The 21,100-nt window shown below is 41.0% G+C and overlaps 1 protein-coding gene across 8 annotated transcripts in view; it reads right to left on the bottom strand.

The window, feature by feature from the left end:
- LOC141777741 (nuclear receptor coactivator 2-like) overlaps positions 1-21,100 on the bottom strand; it is a 67,053-nt gene that overhangs the window by 29,230 nt on the left and 16,723 nt on the right. For 5 of the 8 annotated variants that reach the window (XM_074652259.1, XM_074652261.1, XM_074652256.1 and 2 more), the window contains exons 3-4: positions 4,853-4,963; positions 3,113-3,285 (exon numbers count right to left, since the gene is read on the bottom strand). In XM_074652259.1, the coding sequence (XP_074508360.1) occupies positions 3,113-3,285; positions 4,853-4,944 (265 nt within the window). In that variant the 5' untranslated portion in view covers positions 4,945-4,963. Of the gene's footprint in view, positions 1-3,112; positions 3,286-4,852; positions 4,964-20,585; positions 20,870-21,100 lie in introns of those variants that run through there. The other 3 variants (XM_074652260.1, XM_074652257.1, XM_074652262.1) reach the window with 2 other exon arrangements.

Below are 21,100 nucleotides of genomic sequence, written 5' to 3'. Positions count from 1 at the left end.
TGGTTGCAGATTGCAATCAACTGAAAACCCCTCCCCTCACTCCTCCCTTTCCAAGACTGCGGTAACGTGACCTGCCGAGTGTAAAACCGTGTTAACCATAATAACACTACTTTAGGAGCAACGGGAGTCAGATGGCGGCTGGCGGTAACACGGTTTTGCACTCTGCTGCTCACGTTACTACAGTTTCACAAGCTTGTCAGAGAACTGCGGCCTTCAGGTAACGTAAAAACGTGGCTTTCTAGAGCCTTTTACGTATTTATCCATGTAAAAGGCTGTTAGTGTCCAGCGTGTTTGGTCTGTCCCTTCTGGGCTACTGTAGAAACATGGCGGCGCAACATGGTGGACTCCGTGAAGAGGACCCGCTCCCTATGTAGATATGAAGGACTCATTCTAAGCTAACGAAAACACAACAATTTGATTATACACTAATGAAAACATAGTTATGAATATTATATTCCATTTCTGCTAATAGAGCCCCTGAAATGCTACAAACGGTACATTTAAGGCCCAACATTAAAAGGAAGGAACTGACTGTAAAAAACATTTAGTCAGAATGTAGCTTCTTTTTTTTTTAACTCTGTCTCTTAGTGGTATTTTATTTCCCAGAAAACACTGACAGTGTTGTTTTTGTGACGATGTCCTCCTCAGGCAAACACAAACCCACACACACACCCACACACACACACTTTGTGTTTGCATGAGGACGTTTCACTGATTACATTAATTGGCTAGCCCTTCGTTAACCCCAGGTTACACCAACTCAAGCCCTCCTCCACCAATGTGATGATGATGATGATGATCAAACCCGGAGGTTTGAGTGCCTGGAATGTCATGGAGAGCAGGTACCACTGGACTAATGTGTAGTACATTACACACATTTATAGTCATATTAGAGGCCAGTCGCCACTCTCCTCCCTGGCTGTACCACTGGACTGTTAAGCCTCCCATGGCCCCATTAGGCCACATAGCTGACATTCCTGCTGTGGGACCAGAGCTGTACAGAGTCATCAGCCCTTAAACCCTGTCACTGCAGAGCCTGGAGTGGCCCTCATGTACTGTAGGTTGGAGGGTATTAATGTCGCAATACGCATTCTTTTTTTTTTCTTAAATCAATAAATCTGATTGATACACTGTATTATACATGATCAGTCTGTGAGCTCAGGAAGAGCCCAAACGAACGAAGGAGGTCAAAAAGTTAATCATGTGACACCGTGCACCCTCAGTGTGGCAGATTTTAGCCTTTGCATGTTCACAGCTGCTTCAAAAACTTCAAAACGAGTTAGGTGGAAAAAAGAATAGTCTACAGAGTTTCCATTAAATCTTTGGTTACTGTTGTACAGTATAACCTAAAAGAGTTTTGTGCTTTATTTTGAAATCTTATTCATTGATTCTTATTATTATTATTTATGTCAGCTTGTGTAACACTTTAATGTGCTATATGTGATACACACACACTCCTTACATTGGGCCGCATTCTCAAGTAAGCTTTCCAGCTATACACACGCACGCACGCACACACACACACACACAGTATACATAACACACACCATTTATTATTGGATACATGATGTTTTTTTCTAACAGTCTGAGCATAGAGACAACTGCTGAGCTGACAGAAATGGGGGCTCACATGCACACTCATCTTGCATCTATAATATGATCACTAATTAAACTGCCCACACACACAAGAAGAGAAAATACCATTTTGCTATGTGTGTGTGTGTGTGTGTGTGTGTGTGTGTGTGTGTGTTCTATTTTTCTACTATTTATTAAGTTGTAGTGATTTAAATGTTTCTGCTGGTTTGATTTTATGCATGTCTTTTGTTTGATATCAATACATTTTGAGTCACATCCACCGCATTAGTTAAATACTCTGAAGTTGAGCAGACAGCTGTGTGACTTGTGTTTTATCTATGTGTGTACGAGTGTATGAGTGTGTCTGTGTGTGTGTGTGTGTGTGTGTGTGTGTGTGTGTGTGTGTGTGTGTATGTGTGTGTGCTTATTCAGCTGTTGTTTTCAGACACAAACACACCGGGTGGACACCAACTGGCTGACCGCAGGAACAAAAAGAGGAGAGGGAGAATGATGGAGAGGGGGGAGAAAGGAGAGAATAGGGAGAGGAAAGATAGAAGGAGAGGAGAGAGAGGATAGAGATAGAGAGAGGGGAAGGGGAAGGGGAAAGGAAAAGAAGGAAAGGAAAGGATCAATATTGTTTGTTCAGTATTGTTATTGAGGGATGGATAGGACAAGATATATATGAGAATAAAAAAGAGAAGGAAAAGAGGAAAGGAAAGAAAATGAGGACAAAGGTGGTTGAGGAAGGATGCAAGATGGAGAAGAAAGGGAAAGAGGGGAGAAGAAAGAGACAAAAAAGACAGGAGATGGAAGGAGAGTACTGAAAAGGAAAGGACAAAAGGTGGACAGGAAAATGGTTATAAGAAAGAGAGGAAAAGAAAAGAAAGTGTAGAAAATGAAAGGAAAGAAAGTGGAAAAAGGTGATTTGAGGAAGGGTGAGATAGGGATAAGATAAGAAAAGGGGGAAGAGGAGAGGAAGGATGATGGAGAGAGGGAAGAAAGGAGAGAAAGAGAGAAGAGGGAGAGGAAGGATGGATGGAGATGAGAGGAGAGAGGAGACAGAGATAGGGGAAAGGGAAAGAAAGAAAGGAAAGGACCAATATTGTTAAGGGGGATGGATAGAAAAGGAGAAAGAGGACAGAAGAGAGAAGAAAAAAACACGGGGAAGGTGTAAAAAAGGAAATGGTCTTTTTCCATTTCCATTTTTTACACTTTCCCTGTGTTTTTTTTTTAGGAAGGGTTAGAGAGGGATAGGAAAAGTAAAGGGGGAAGAGGAGAGGGGGGTGATGGAGAGAGGGGAGAAAAGAGAGAAAGAGAGAAGAGGGAGAGGAAGGATGGAAGGAGAGGAAATAGTCTTGTGAAGCATTATTGTTCAGAAGATCCTGTACAAGGTATTGACCGGACAATGTGTTGTCTGGTGAATGTGGCAATAGTAATATTATAGCACTGTTATGAATATGATGCCCATATATGACGAGACAAAACTCTAAAAAGTCTAACTAACATTAGCAAGAGTGTGACCAAAGTGTATCCTCACCCTGCTCCTTGATCTGCCTGATCTGCTTCACTGTCTCTTTGAGGATGGCACATTTGTCCGGCTTGACGTTGAGGTCGTCCATGTCGTTGATGTTGGCGAAGATCAGCTCGGCCAGCTCCTCGATGTACTTGTTCTCCTGCTCCCGGTTCCTCCTCTCAGTGCTCCTCTTAGGGCTGCAGGGACAGGGAGGTAACAAAGACATTGTCAAAACTTGTACACAGAATGAAAAGGAGGACACAAATTTGGATAGTTCACCATTCAATATATGAAAATTCAGGTTAAATTAAGAATGTTCATGTTCCATGCACAAGATGAACATTTGCTGTTTTACACGTTTTCATTTGGGTTGGATGTGCATTCGCTAATTGTATGGCATAACGTCTACAACTGTGGACATCACAAATGCTGCATTGTGTTTGCTGGACTTCCTGCCTTGCGTGACTTTGTGCAAAGATTATTTTGTCTTTTGTGAAACACAGACATCCTCACTCTAACGTCCTCACAACCTCGCTACAACCTGAGATACACCATCCACATGTCCTCATTATATCCTCAGTGCGGTGCAACTCAGTACATCGTCACTACAACCTTCACACATCCTCTCGGACACTGAAAGCACAATGACTTGTTAGCCCTTATATAAACTGTCGGCTGTAAAAATGCTGCAGCAGCATTTTTTCTTCACCGACCTGCTGTGTGAGCCTCGACTCATTTCACCAACCTCTCCCTCTCTCCCTGCTTTTACTCTCACTCACTGGGTAAAAGTATTTTTATTTTATTTAACCCGTTTATGAAAAGAGCCTTAACAATTCTTGTCATTTACAGTATAAGACATGAAAATGTTGAAAATAAAAGCCTATTTGACTTATTTGACATATTTATGGTTCATTTTCATACTCACACAGTGGGACAAGAATCAAATACAAGAATAAATAAGGATATAATAATAATAATAATTATTATTATTAATAATAATAATAATAATAATAATTAGGGCTGTACCGAATGTCATTATTTTTTAAATTCATAGCTTTTATTGAGGTTGTCGAATGAAGCTTCAAATGTCTGTAAATAAAAAAATATAAAAAAAATCGAAAACAAAATCCTCAATTTAAATAAAGTGATTCATCGGATTAAATGAGTTAGTCTTTTTTTATTAAATTAACTTTCTTTAATGTATATAAGTCGTTGACTGGATGAAAATGTTGTCTTTGAAAGGCTAAATGCCAACACATATGGATTGAAACAGCATATTTCGTATTTTGGAATTTTGGAAATGATTACATCTGTCTTAGTTCAATACATTTTGACTTTTGGACTTTACAATGCTTGTTATTGGAAATATTTGGGTCACACAAATCAGAAACAATCCTTTGCAGCCACCACTGGAATCTAATTCTACTAACAGTATAACACTAATAACATTAGTGTAGCATGATCTTTATCTGCAACTGTGCAGAAATACCGGCTTTAAACAGAATGAATAGAAATGCAAAATAAAAAAATAAAAAGCTGTGTAGCATTCAAATATTGATTTAGAATTTGAATGTTATGAATGAAGTTTCAAACTATTCAGTACAGCCCTATTTTAATAACTTCCTGGTGAGGGTATGTGACATCCTGAAGTCATTGTAATGTATTGTAAGTGTTGCGGTTATTGCTAGGAGGCATGTGCTGATGCTACAATGAGGATTTAGTGGCGTTATATAGTGAAGGTGGACTGAGGATAAAGGTCTTCACCTGGGCCCCAGGAGGTCTGACTGACAGTCCTTCCTCTTCAGAGACTCTCCCCCTCTGGGGGGCTCCGGGGTGTTTCCCCCCCCACTACTCATCTTCAGCAAATATCAGCACCTAGAGAGAGAAAAGATGAAAGAGCATCAGAACTGAAAATGTAAGCATATTCATAATGGTATATTATTTATGCTCTTAGTAATTCTTCTAAAACATTAAATACATGTGGAAATCGGCACTTAAGGCAAAAGTAATACCTGTTTGTAAACCTGTTTGAACCATGCAAATGCAGATCTGTTACCGGAGGTGCCTGACATAATATTTAGACACAAACGGCTCCAGTACAAGGACAAGGAACTTCCACAATACTCTCACTTCTTTGGCAATTTACACTTAATGCACATGTAAAATATAATGCTAAATAGTACAGCCTATGCCATTATGAAGACGCTTTTAATTTAGTGCATTAATTCCATGTGCAACTGAGCACTGTGGAAATTAAAATCCTCGTCACCACTGACAATGAAAAGTGCTCTTCTCTCTACTCTGCACATCATTATTAACCGCTGTATGATAAAAAGACAATAATGAATGTGCCGAAGGTGTACACAGCCTGTTTGAATGGTGCTCATGACTCATGAAAACAATGCATCGTTGTAATGAGCCTGTAGGCAACATGTGGGAGGCCCAATGGAAATACAGTAGGTGTCAATAATGACTTCAGTTAGAAGTAGGTATTCACATTGTTCTTACATGAACATTTCTGCCAATAAAGTCTTTAATAGAAGACATAATGTTGAGAGCCAAATTGCCTTGATAATATTTTTGTGTTCTAAAAGTATTGTGTAAGAATGAAAAGAAGAAAAGTGTAAGTAGGTGGGAAGAACACACACCGGCTGGGAGAAGTTCCACCATATGGTCGACTCATGCTGCTAGACCTTCTACCAAACACGGATGACAAAACTCATTTTGTTGGCCAGACACCAATCAGCACTGTGCTTGTCTTTGTGGGATTTTAGGAACCCGCTAGCAACATGTCAACAAGTCTCAATGACTATATTTACATGCAAACTCATATTCCACTATTATTCTGAATATGACAATATTCAGAATTATATACGGGTCAATTAAACAGCATGTCTTGTTTGGATATGCTGATTAAGGCCTTATTACGAATGGAGCATTTCCGATTAGGACATGTGGGATATGCCGATATTATTCAGGTTTGAGGAGCATTCTTTGGACATGTATACAGTACATTCAGAATATGTGTCTCAACTGGGGTTTTTACGGCAGTTTGCGACACACAGCTTCTTGCCTGTTTACAGCCAGCTCTGTGCGTTGTACACAAACACACCTACTTTTAAACGTTACGAAGGACTTGGATATCAGCAGGTTTTGGATATGCGCAAATCTCGCCAAACTTTGGCTGTGTTTGCATGGTCCAGCGAGTCCGCCACCGGTGAAAAACTTTGAAAAAAACTAAACATTTTGATGCAAAGAAGCAAAAGGGCACAAGCGACTCCTGCTGTTCCATTTTTTTAATATTTTGACTTGCTAAACAACACGTTAGAGCATCGGGAAAAAGTATATTCTTACGTGCAAATTAGTTGCACAAACAGTGTTTTACCTTTCTCTATCTTTGATGATTTTTATGGCGTTTTTAACTTGTGGCGTTGCACTTATATGTTAGAGCCCTCGATTTTGCTTCTTGGATTCAAATACTACGAAGAGCTTCAACAAAAAAACAGCAGCAAATCCAATAATGTAAGTACTGTAGTCCAACAAGACTGAAATCAACACTAGCAGTTATTTGATTAAGACAATAGCGCTGATGTCAGTGGGAGCAATACCTGTGGCAGTAAGTTAGGGTTAGTTTTTAAGCATACAGTTTGAAAGCATTTGGGGTTTAGGCCTTTCAAAAAGTCATTTTTATAACTTTCCTATCCTGATATGACTTGAACTGAGCTGGTTACTAAACAGAGGCTTAGGAAACCAAGAGCAAAAAGACAGATTATCTTCTAACAAGATTATATACATTGAAACAGAATATGAAAAAAAAAAACTTGATTTATGCACACAATCATACCCAGTGATGAGGCAGAGTCTATCAGTTACTAGCATGGGAGAGGCAGTGTCTGTCAGGACGCTAGGCCTTTAAGGGCTTTCAACGGGCCAACACATCACCTGACTGTTACATAACAGCCGGTCTGTGGAGCTGACACTGAGCAGATGAAGGCAGGAAAGAGGGATAAGGGAGAGAGAGAAAAACAACAGGGAGGGAGAGAGAAAAGAAAGAAAGATGAAAGAGAGAGCGGAGGAAAGAAAGAGAAAAATAATGGATCAAAAAAGGGCAAGTGGAAGGGAAATAAATAATAATAAATAGGATAGTAAAGGGTCAAACGGATGAACAATGGGTTTATTAGTATGTACGTACAGACATCAAGTCAGCTAGTGTAAATGTTGTAAAATAAGCCAAGTAGGTGTTGATTGGGGGGGGGGGACAGAAGGAAGAAAATGGGAAGAAGGGCATCTGTTGCTCTGAATAATAAGGCCTGAGGAAGGAGGAGAATATGGCCTAATTACACCAAGAGAGGGGAGGAGAGGAGAGGAGAGGAGAGGAAACATGACCAATATTTTATGAAGAAACAACAGGTAGTTTCTGCCAAGTGATGTCTTTCTCTCCCAACTCGTCAAATACCGCCGCTTGCTCAGTGGCCCTCGGCATCGGAGACCGACGCACGAGGTAGCCCTCTTGCATTACTTTTGGACAGACCGGGGACGGCGTGTCAAGATATGCGCAATACATGCATAGTGTCCTTTCAAAATAAACTTCCATTTTCACAGGAAGTTAGGTTTAGGCAACACAATCCCCTTAGTTAGGGGACACGGACACGGGACACAAACAGCGGTCTCCTGTGTTTGTTTGACCCCTCCTCCGCCCCTCTCGCTCGCCCTGAACGAACTCTCACGCTATTAATACTACGTCACTTGCTCCTACCGTCGAAGAACGCCGTGGGTGGGTTTAATTGGAGTTAGTTGAAAGCCCGATTCGTCACATACTGTCGCTAAAGGGTGCCTCCATGAGTTGGATTCCGATGCCGAGGTGCGCTGACCAATTGGCGGTATTTGACGAGTTGGGAGTGAGAACGGGTTGTCTAGAGATAGCAGTCAGTCTGTCTGTCGCCCTGTCTGTCTGTCTGTCACTTGGTACATAATGAAATATCTTGACAGCTATAGCATGGCCATGAAATTCTGACCAGATATTCAAGGTATTGAAAGGATAAATTACAACAACTTTGGCAACTTTTCCTCTAGTGCCAACAGCAGGTCAAAGTTTTTACTATACTAATACTCAACATCTATGTGTGCCGCAGTGGGCACACATAAACACAGAGTGGATTGGATGTTTGAAAATATTCTCATTTCTTTATTAAGAGTGAAATTAGCAACCTAATAAATATGCAACATGTATTGTTAATTAGTGAGACCTGGCATTCTTCAATGGAGAGATTTAAACAGATGCTGTTTCTAGTGTTTCCATCTCATTATCAAGTAGCAAAACTAGGCTAGGCTAATCTCACCATTCAATAAACCCTCAAGCTGCACATTAAAAAGGCATCAATGAGTTTTTATTAAGTAGGAAAAAAAGAGATTCAAGGTTCGGAAACATTGAACACTACGTCAAAGTGCTGTCATCGCTTTTGATGGACAGCAGGTTTATTATTGGTTGTATGAGGTGACATCATGTTGACTGGAGATAACATCATCATCATCATGAGCCCAACTGGGTCACTTCAGAAGTTGATGAAAGCCTGGTTGAGAGTCTCAATCAGTCTCAGAAAAGTGCACATGCACACAATACACACACACACACACACACACACACACACACACACACACACACACACAAAGTCATTGAACTCAACCTGGATCATTTAAACATTTCAATTTACGTCTGAAGCAGATCCACACTCACAAATACATACACACATACGGAGAGACACACACAAACACACGCTGAATTAACACTAATGTTCCCCGTCCAGCCCGGTACTAATGCAATCAGAGGAGCCGAGATCTTCACAAAGCGAAGCCATTTAAACACAATTTGAGGCGGAGAGAAGAGACGAGGCCAGAGGGTCAGACCGGCCATTAAGGAATTACAGCTCAGGATCGATCACAGCCTGCTTAAGTGGACTCTGTTTCCAATAGAAACCGTCGCTCATCGGCTTCTTTGTTTTGGGTTAAAACCACTAGTGACAGGGCGAGGCTTTCACAGGTGTGTTTTTTTATTCTGTTTACTTGTTAGAGGCTGCTTCATTTTGACACGGTGAATAATTATTTGAAGGAAGGGAAAAGGATGGTCCTGGAAAATGTTGTTTATGAAGAACACTACCACCAATGATGCCTCTGTAATAATATAGAATCATTAGGGCTGTCAATCCATTCAAATATTTAATCTCGATTAATCGCATGTTTGTCCATAGGTAATTGCACATTTTTTTATCTGTTCAACATGTACCTTAAAGGGAGATTTGTCAAGTATTTAATACTCTTATCAACATGGGAGTGGACAAATATGCTGCTTTATGCAAATGTATGTATATATTTATTATTGGAAATCAATTAACAACACAAAACAATGACAAATATTGTCCAGAAACCCTCACAGGTACTGCATTTAGCATAAAAAAATATGCTCAAATCATAACATGACAAACTGCAGCCCAACAGGCAACAACAGCTGTCAGTGTGTCAGTGTGCTGACTTGACTATGACTTGCCCCAAACTGCATGTGATTATCATAAAGTGGGCATGTCTGTAAAGGGGAGACTCGTGGGTACCCATAGAACCCATTTTCATTCACATATCTGGAGGTCAGAGATCAAGGTAAAGGGCACTTGCCAAAGTTTAGCGTAAGTTTGGAGCATTATTTAGCCTCCTTTACAATAAGCTAGTATTGGTACCAATGGATTCCTAAGGTTCTAGTTTCATATGATGCCACTATCTTCACTCTATAGCTTTAAAACTGAGCCCGCTACGACCTCTGAAATCGCAAGTTCCGTTAATGTGTTAAAGAAATGAGTGGCGTTAAAACGAATTTGAGTTAACGCATTATTATTGTGATCATTTTGACAGCCCTAAGAATCATATTAAGATGTCATAATGAATTTGACAATGATACACTGAAAAGAAAAAAGAAAAAATACTTGAAAAACAAAATGGTTATTAGCTTAAAAAAATATTCAGAAGTCTCCTGTCTTCATTACTAACCTAAATGGTGCTTTACCCTCATGGCTGCAGGCAGTACATGGGACAGTGGGTTCAGATGTGTTCTCATTTGTTTAATTACAAACTGTCTTTCTGGTCTGTTCAGCTCATCTCTCGACATCTACTTCCTGGTATGTTACAGGTGACAGGGAGCAGGTAGGTGTCGGATTACAGCCAGATGGAGGTCAGGTAGGAAGACAGAGATGGGAACATATTTGCAGTAATTATGAGTGGCTGCTAATAATAATAATAATAATAATATAAAATAGCACACAAAGTGCAGGACAGAAAGAAATTTACAAGAAACACTACAATACAATAGAGAATGGCTGTACAGCTGAATAAATGGTTGGGAAGCATGAGAGACGTACCCTGACAAAATGATAGTTGTCATGGAAGTAAAGCACACTCTGGGTTGTCATTACAGTAATGAGTCATCCTCAGGCCTTAGCTTGCAGAATAATTGAGGTTTTGAGCGTGTAACAAAAAAATGACACTGACCACGCAGTCTTATGTAATGACTGACAGCACACAAATTAAAGCTAGTGTGTTTCTGCAGGGATAGTGGAAAACTTGTAAAGTAATAACACCTTTGCAGTGTGGTTCCTATATACTTTAAGGACATTAAATATTAAATGTCAAAGTTGTTTTCACCAAAATGGTCCATCAATTGTTGTGAGAGACAACTCAAAAATCACACCGATGTTGTGAACAACATTAGACATTCATAATTACAGAGAGTAGGCCTACACTAAGGTCACCGACGTCCAGCTGCATTACACCCTTGACTTAAAGCAGCAGTAGCAAATATTGGAGCAAATATGAATAAAAAATGTTAGTTTTATAAAACGGTTGCTATATCCTGACAGTAGTACATGAAACTGGTAACCTGAAAAAAATGATGTGCCTCTGTGTCCTCCGGTGCTCCTATCGGCATCTGCAAGATTTCACAGACCGGAGGAAAACAAGCAGTCAGAGCTGATCTGAGGTCTGCTGTCCATCTGCTGTCAATGAGAGCCGGCTGTCAATCACTTGCAAACTCTGACCAAACGGTCAAACTAGGCAGCGCTGATCAAATATGAATCAATATTCTGTTACTGTAATGACTATTTCTCTCCTCAAATGTTATCAGAATCATCTTGTAGTGCACGGTTTAGCTGTAAAATGAGAAAGTTTGTGACGCCACTGCGAAAATGTGAAATGGTGAAGGAACGCCAAGTTCTGGTCACATGACCAGAGCACAGCCAATAGGAACACTATCTCTCTGAAATGACCTGTGATTGGTCAAAGTCTCCTTTCACGGGCTAGATTTTCTAAAGCCTGACAACAGAGCCTCGAGGAGGAGCAGAAGTCTAGTTATCTCTCAAAACACTTTGCCCAATGATGCCAAAAATATACTGCCTACTGAAGCTTTAAGGGTTTCCATTTCTATATCGTCCAATCGTGGTAAGTTAAAATCGCAATGGGTGGTCCTATCGCCCAGGGGTGGCAGGAGTAGAAGGGGGTGGGGAGAGTTATGTCACAGCACACTAGTAAAATGCCAGAATGGATGACTTAGAGTCTTGGTGTCAAAGAAAAACGTAACCTCTTGTATTTAGGGATATTATTGACGGAGCTTTGAAATAATACAACTTTTAAGCTTTCTGAAAGGAAGTTACGTGAATAAGCATCTTTAAAAGAGTGTGAACAATTTATTTTAAATATTTAAACATTAAAAACTAATTTAAAAGCGATGTCTCCTCTACTCAAACAACAGCTCCCCTTTAAAAAGTCTATTTGTCTGTGCGACTATATAACAGCATCGTGTTGTGTTTAACATTATTATCTTATCTAAGTTTTGGTGAGCAGGCATATGGATAATGGAGATGCGGGGTGTCAGATCCATGGAAAGGACGGAAAATGGGTTTGCTGATTAATGGGGCTCGGCCGCTCCACCAGAAACATCTCTAAATGCACAGTACGGCACAGATTCTAGATTATAACATCTTAATTCTGATAGTAAATTAGTTAAAAATGCCTCAGTATCGGCGCAGGAAAAAACATTCGTCGATATATGAGCCGATCGGCAATCAGCACAAGCCCAGTCGGGATACAACAGTTTTTCCAAGCCTACAGGTCGGCCATTTATCATACACCCTGCCAGGGGGTTGCAGCACTCCCGACACACAATTAGGTTTATTAGTTTTAGACTTTCTTCTAATCTTTTTTCATTTTTTTCTGTGAATTACTGGAAAATATTGTCCTCCTCAGGACTCTAAAAAGTATTAAAAATAATCCGATGTGGAATAATGAGCAGGTGCTCGAACTGGATTCTTTTTAAGGGGTCACAAGCCAAAAAGTCTGGGAAGCAATGGGAGAGCCATGGCCGCGATGCTCGGCTGCTGATACCCGGAGCTTTCTCTGTTTTCATGTAGAAGAATGTGTGGACCAAATCAATAAAACGAGGATGATGTTTAGCACTTGGAGGAGGTAAACATGACAGCGGCGGGTTTGACAGCGGTGACTGAGAGGTGGGACCCTCCTCCACTTGGTGTCTAAGCTTTCTGTCAAGGCTGCGGTCTACACCAGCGAACCCCCCCATCACACACAAACATAAAGTAGATTTAATACCCTGCTGCAGCTGGATTAAGAACGCTGGCTTCTCCCACACTGAGGGGCCTGCATCATATGCATGGTGGGAGTGTGTGTGAGTGCATCTCCGTGCATCTGTGTGTCCGCATCAATACGTCCAATCTCTTTACATCTCTGCTGTTTGGTGCCACGGTGATGCTGCTCTGAGCCGGTGGCTTAGCGCCTGTTTCTAGGGACAACAAGCGTTTTGTTGATCTAGCCGGCCTTATATCTCTGGGTAGCATCAGAGACAACAACACGTATTCTACATCAGGGTAACTACAACTTCAAAAAAAAGTACAAAGTGTACTGTACTGTCACAAAACAAATATATCAAAATGCAACAGTGGAAGGAAACTTGTACAGCTGCTTCTATTGACCCCCTGAGGCTCACTAGAGTTCCGGTTAAGGTTACTTCAGGGGAATTGCAGCCTCAAAACCAAACAATCAAAAAATAAAAGAAACACATGATTAGCAGGAGATAAAAAAAACAGCCAAGCAAATTAGTCACAAGCCATTCACTCTCAAAAACTGTGAAAGATTTCATCTCAAAACATACACACCTTATATAAATTACTAGCAGGCAAACACATCTCACTTTACAGGCTTACAAGCAAACATACATTGAAACCAACCGCATTAAAAACCTACAGTTATCTGAGTTATATTTGCTCACTCAACAAATATTTACAAGCTATATAAGACTTCCTTTCTTTTTAAACTAAACTAACACAATGTAAAGAGCGCAAACACAAGTTACCAGTTAGGCTACAAGGTAGAGGGCACTCCTCCACACATCTCTGCTGCCAACAAGGATCAATTCTCCAACCTGGTGTTACGGCCACAACACTATTTCAATTGGTTCTGTTTGACTTTAAATTGATATTTTAAAATCTGTTTGATTTGGAATCAAAACTGTATCTCCATTAAGTTTGTAGTTATAGTTAATCAAAGATAATCTCTCCACCAACTTTCATTAATTGTGCTGATAGACAGACAGTTGATGAACTGCTTGATGGAACTAAAGGCCAAGACACACCATGGGAACATCAAAGAACTAATGGTGATGAAGGCTGACTGTTGCGTCGCCTTCGTCTTGACCTGACAAGTTGCATTTGAACACACCGCATAGACGACAGCCGACGGCCAGTTAGCACGTATGTTCTAAGCCTGCGTGAGAGGAAATAACTCTCCACACCAGCAGGTCGCGGTAGTCTGTATTCATCATTCAACAGGAAGACCGAGGACGGCGGATATACATGTTATGATACGTACGTGAAACAAAGCGCCGTTTGCCGTCCATTTTCCCACCACTCTCACTCACCCATTAGCTTCATTCCAGATGTTCATGTGGTTGTGAAAATATCCGTGTATTGGAATCTTCTTCCTTCCTCATGTCCTGCCATCTTCTATATCACGTCTTTCCAGTGGTTGGCGCAGGCGAGCGCAGCGGCATTTGGTTCGGCCAGGTCATCTTCGGTACATTGTGGAGCTCGGCTACATCACATGATGTGTTCCATGGTTTGGGATTCGCCACACACACACATGCATCGGAAGTAGTTATTTTCCATTTCTTCATGGACACCTTGCAGCGTCCTTCGCCGGCCCGCAGGCGGTTCAGTGTTTTCCAGACAGCCCAAGGTTGATCGTGGCCTGTAGCGAGGCATTCGTCTCTCTCCATCCATTGGGTTGTCTGGCTGCCAAGGCTGTTCCACTGGTTCTGCCATTCAGTAATCCTGGCATCAGTTTGGGTGTGTTGGAATGATCAGATGAGATGAAGATGAAAAATGAGAAGAGCCTTCTGTGATTTTCCTTTTGACTTTACTCGTTGGCTTGCTTTCCCTCACTTCCGTTTCTCTTCTTGTGCACTGATTCATGTAAGCTGAACAGCCAATCAGATTCGATTCATCGTGCTGAATCGACCGAAAAACCTCTGACAGGGCAGACTAGAGCCGACGGTGCGGGACACACCAAAAAAAAATTAGACCGACAGACGCTCACCGACGGCCCCAAACTGTCCGAAGGCCGACCGACGGCTTGGTGTGTCAGGGCCTTAAAACTCATCAACACTAATTTACGAGAAGCAAATTACATGGCAACATTGCAGTGTGAAAAATGTATAAATGACAAACACATTTTTAACTACAATTACCGAGAATGGACCGCACAACCAGAAAACATAATGCGGTCGTCGGTGCGGAGAGTCATAATAAAGTGGTGCATTTCTGTATCAAATGATGCCACAAAAACAAAAAACAGACTTGAGGTTTGCTCGTGACAGCAGGTGTTTAAATCCTTCTTTGTCACACTTATTCACCAAAATCCAAATGAATACTGTCACTGTCCTGTTACAACCTCCGATGTCCAAAATGTCAGCTTTTTAGGAGCAAAGACATACTGCCTTCTAATTAGTTTGACCATACAATGGATGGTGTACGAGGCCTAAACTGAAACGCTGTACTAAACCTGAAAAAAACTGTTACGACCAAAAATAGATTTTTTTATGATTAGCTTTTGCATTGCCTGCTTATATTAAGCCTTTATTTGGAGCTTAATTTGAAGTCTGCCTTATGGCTAACATTAACACACTGGATATGGCAAAAGACCTGCGGTAACAATTGAGGTCGCTGGTAATGTCCTACTGACGTCACTGCACCATCCAACACCCAACACACGTTTAGTCTGAAGACTAAATCATGTTATTCAGCAGCATCTTCCTCCTTCACTTGTTGTCTGTTATCAGAACTTCATTACTTAGATCCATTCACCAAAAATACTGAATTTGTGTTTGCTAGAGTTGGCACCTTATATTGGACAGCAAAGGATGGTTTGGATGTTTTACAAAAATCCAGGTATTGGCCAGTTAGTGTGTTGCCAACTCTTATTATCTACCTCTAAGATGTGAGTGCTTGATTTGGCGGTTACTCCCTAAACGCAAACTTCAAATTTGAACTCATGTTTGGAACGGGGAGTTTTTCTCAGGTAGTCAACCCATTTACGACTAAAATCTAAAATTCTGTCATCACGACAACAAAGCAGTCGTCCTCTCTCTTGCCACCTGGCAGCCTGGTCCCTTTTTTATTGAATTGCAGTCAAAGCTTCAAAAGACTCCTGACACTGGCGTGTTGGAATGGAAAGCAAACGCCTTTCTGTGTGCTGTGAAGTGAGTCGCAGTAAAATTCAAGCTGTACACATTGACCCACTTCAACCAATTCCCTTTATTGGCAAACCAGCCACCCCCAACCCCACCCGTCCCTGCCACAACAAATACAGACTAATTGGTATTTGAATAACCTCACAAGTCAAAGTTTTAACGATTTAGTATCACGTGAGCACTGTTAAAAAAATGTCTACTTTTCTTTACTTTTTTATTTTTATTTCTCGTGATCAATATTACTAGCATTAGCCGGAGCCACCGCAAAATGAGGAACCCGTTAACATGACCCATATTATGTTGATGATGATTCAAATTGTTTACTACTAAATCACCTAAACCTTCATGTATATATAACTCTCTTGGAAAATAAGCGCACCGCATAGAGAAACTCAAACTGCATCAACTGAAAATCCAATAAAAACATCTATTTGAATAATAGCTAATGTCAGGCAAGCACTGCATCAAAACACACAGAATCAAAAGAGACAAAGACTTCATGACTTTAAATAACCTGTTTATAGTTGGCTTGTTTGCTGCTCGACCAGCAGTTGCTCATTACTCTGCATGTGCAGCTTCATGTAACGCGAGAGCCCGATCGATTATAGACCGGAATCAATAACATTGAACATGCCTGCTCAGATGCTAACTCAATTATGGGTACACACAATCACACAAAACACATCACTAAATGCAATTTCCCCATCCATCCATCCATCCATCTGCAACCGCTTATCCCGTTAGGGGTCGCGGGGGGGCTGGAGCCGATCCCAGCCGACATTGGGCGAAGGCAGGGTACACCCTGGACAGGTCGCCAGTCCATCGCAGGGCTGACACATAGAGACAGACAACCATTCACGCTCACATTCACACCTACGGGCAATTTAGAGTCCACAATTAACCTAACCTGCATGTCTTTGGACTGTGGGAGGAAACCGGAGTACCCGGAGAAAACCCACGCTAACACGGGGAGAACATGCAAACTCCACACAGAAGGGTCCCAAGCCGGATTCGAACCTGCAACCCTCTAGCTGTGAGGCGCCAGTGCTAACCACTGCACCACCGTGCAGCCCTGCAATTTCCCCATGTGCTCTAATTTGACAAACACTTAAACAGGACATATCATGAAAGACTCACTTGTTCAGTGCTTGTGCTCACTCATTTGGGTATCTGGAGTGCCAACCAACCCACAAACTGTGAAATAAGACAACCTTGTCAGTTGTTTGTGGGCTGCCTAGATCAGAAAACATGTGATTCAACAAGCCATTCAGGCAGGGAATGAAATTAGCACCTGCCACCTGCCAAATACAGGCTGAATGTTGGCTGTGGCAGGTACAAATTGCAGGTAACCTGACACCATGGCAGACAGGTTTTCCTTATATTAAGAAATGTGATTTTTTCAAAGCAATTCCTAACTTAAAAATAGCCAGGGATTAAGGTTACATGATCCATATTTCTACTGTCTGTTACCTTTGACTCAGTGTTTACTAGGGGTGAAAGAAAATATCAAATCAATTCACAAAAATCTTGTATTGATTACTAATTACTAATTTATATTCAAAGATTAACTCAGTCAATACTTTATTTTATTTGCAAAGATATGCGTCCTCTGTGATAAATGCAAATGCAGATCCTACTATTCCGATTGGATAAAAAAGTAATCTTTTTTTACGCCGACGTTATGCATATGACATTGTGTTCTTTACTGTTTGTACTATCGTACTTACACTTGCTATTTTGAGTGCATAAGTGCGTTCACACTGAGAAGTACGGCAAAATGCAGTGAACTCTAAGTGCCCGGATGTTGTACTCAAAACGGGGGGGGGGGGGGGGGGGCTTAAAGAGACAGGCGCTAAAACGGAGCGTTCAGACAGGATGAGGAATTGAATGTGTTTTTTGAACATTAAAGCATGTTAACATGTTCTAGTAGAAACCCAAAATACACGTGTGAACCTCAAAATGGGCATGATATGTCCTCTTTAAATCATCCAGTACTGTACATCTGATGGAGTTCAAGGAACTTATCAACAAACAGACTGTATATTCTGATATAGCACGATACAAAAACTACTGAACCGCACGGAGTGCAGGAAAAATTTGTGTCCTGATTCAGTCCAGTGGTTAAACTCTGGACCCTTGAACATGTCAAATTCTCCAACATGCGGAAGTCAGGCCGTCACAGTGATGCTTGTACAGACGGGTGGGGGGGGTTGGGGACTTTGTTTATCATCAGTGACACTCTCTCGTCATGCTCTGTGTAGTGGTTGAAGTGTTGTGCTACATACAACATTCAACAGAGGCCAAATCTGGACACAAACTCCCGAGCGTGAAGTCTTCTCGGCTCAAGTTTCAACATCAAGCCTCTCAGATTAGTACGATTTCACATAAAGGACAAAAACTAGTCTCAAGAAATGAAAATAAAAGGGGTTTTAACCTGATCTATAGTGGGGAGTGTAACAATACAGCGAGCTTACAAATCAGGTCAATTGACAATACGGGAGTCAGTTTGAACAAAGTATGACTGGAAATAAACTAGATGACAGTTCTTTCATCAAAATCCCTCTCAACACCAGAGGCCATGATAACACTACTGTATGCAACATTTCCTACATCACTATTGCAAATTAAATGTCCCTTCTGGTAATAAATGATATCCTGTAATACACTGACAAATTGGATATCAATACAGCTTCTATCTGATGACTCAGCTGATGGGAGATTAATTAACTGATACGACGAGGAACAACATGCAACACAAAATGAAAGCAAAAACACTGCTGGAGGTTTCACATTGTTCCACTGGCCTCGAGGTCAAACTCCACCTTCAACTCACTGATGACTTATCTCGCAGTTGCAGGTAGTGTCGGCGTGAAAATTAGCATACAGTCACACCTGAGCGACTCTCTAGAGCAACTCTCCTGCCTCATTCTTTGAAAACCTCTGATCTAGATCCTCTCTCCCCCCCTCCCTCCCTCCCTCCCTCCCTCCACATTGTAAGTTATAATTTGGTCAATACAGTACAAGGGCACATTGTGCAATGATCATTAAAGGGCACCAAAGCATTGTTTTTTTTCTTGCACTATGTGTCATGTTTTTCAGATAATGGATATCTATCTACATGTATATATTATCCTGTGTAAATACTAGGGCTGTCAAAGTTAACATGATAACGTGTTAATGCAAATTCATTTTAACGCAACTTGTGATTATCTCACGATACTGATATCATGTGAAACTAGAAAGGAATCCATCGGTATCAACCATGTCATACTAGCTTGTCAAGAAGGAGGCTAAACAACGCTCCAAACTAATGCTACATTTTGGTGAGAAAAAACTGGCATGGCCATTTTCAAAGGGGTCCCTTGACCTCTGACCTCCAGATATGTGAATGTAAATGGGTTCTATGGGTACCCACGAGTCTCCCCTTTACAGACATGCCCACTTTATGATAATCACATGCAGTTTGGGGCAAGTCATAGTCAAGTCAGCACACTGACACACTGACAGCTGTTGTTGCCTGTTGATTTCAGCATATTTTTCTATGCTAAATGCAGTACCTGTGAGGGTTTTTGGACAATATTCGTCATTGTTTTGTGTTGTTAATTGATTTCCAATAATTAATATATACATACATTTGCATAAAGCAGCATATTTGCCCACTCCCATGTAGATAAGAGCATTAAATACTTGACAAATCTCTCTTTAAGGTACATTTTGAACAGATAAAAAATGTGTGATTTATTTGCGATTAACTATGGACAATCATGTGATTAATCGTGATTAAATATTTGAATGGATTGACAGCCCTAGTAAATACTCTTGTAAACAAACAGTTGTTAACACAGAACTAACGCCTCACTAACCGGCTTCCTACTTCATATTTTTCCACTGTGAACTTGAAACTGTGAAACTGCATGTAAAACTGTGAACGTGTTGCCGGTACAGCGTTCCCTTGACGTATTCTCTGCACATACAGTGAACCTGCTGCTTTCTGAATGAGTGCTAACAACAGTTGTTATTGAAGCAAACTAAGTAAACAGTTGGCTAGTTAGACCTCAGGTGACAGAGCAGCTAGAGGCCTGCTGACTGTGCACTGTCTGTGTGTGTGTGTGTGTGTGACCAGTCATTCATAACCACTCCCCCCAACACACGCACACACACACACACACACACAGAGTCAAAACCACAATAATACATGACAGCTCAAAGTCCAAGTCTGACTAAGACAGTGCTGCATACTGTTGCATCCAACTCATCTTGGTAATAAATAGACATAATGATACTATTATAACTATTACTAGAACTTGAACTGGTGTTCTGTGGTTTATAATAAATTCATAATAGAAGACAAGTATTGTGGTTGTATAATAAAACATAAGACTGTTATTGGAATAAAAACATAACATTTTCCAACAATTTATAATTAAAAATGGAAAAAAAATAAACAAAACAGTAGCTCAACTATCCCACATGTGGAACATTGTATGACTGACAGGTGCTTCAAAACAACTTCATCTAAGTTATTAATGTTTTGAAATGAAGTTGAAGGTTTGTTCACATCAGTAAACACAGGAGTATTACACATAAATATCCATCTACAAACTCACGTAAACACTTCAATTGTGAATGTAAAGATAGCTCACTTACAGAGTGGTCCTTTAAATCTGTTATTCAGAATAGAATTAAAGTGTGATGGTCACTTACCGCTGCTTTGGTTAAACCAGTCCATAACCGGTCCAGAGCCGGCCGACCGTCCGATGCCGGCCAGGCGGACGCGCTGGTTTTCACACCACACACACACACACACACACACACACAGTCAACACGGCAGTTCGCAACACACACACGCCACTCAAAACACACACTTGTTTTGTATTTCCCCTCTTTTCTCTGTGAGATTACCTTTGTGTGTGTGTGTGTGTGTGTGTCATCTGTGCCTAATGACAGCTGACAAACTACATGCCACAAATCCTCTCTCTCTCTCTCTCTCTCTCTGTCCCCTCCCCCCAACATGTAGACACACACACACTCCTCCCTGTCTCCTCCCACAACACACACACACACACACACACACACCCTCCTCCCTCCTATTAGCCAATGTGCAGAAAAAAACCTCCCTCTAGATACTGAATGATTTACATGACCTGCTGTTCTTAAATGTTGGACTCGTATTGTGACAGTGCGAAGTATTATTCCATGTCAATTTTACACCGATGTAA

The sequence above is a fragment of the Sebastes fasciatus genome, chromosome 11, assembly GCF_043250625.1.
Source record: "Sebastes fasciatus isolate fSebFas1 chromosome 11, fSebFas1.pri, whole genome shotgun sequence".
NCBI classification, from domain to species: Eukaryota; Metazoa; Chordata; class Actinopteri; order Perciformes; family Sebastidae; genus Sebastes; species Sebastes fasciatus.
This window is presented reverse-complemented; position numbering and strand designations above follow the sequence as displayed.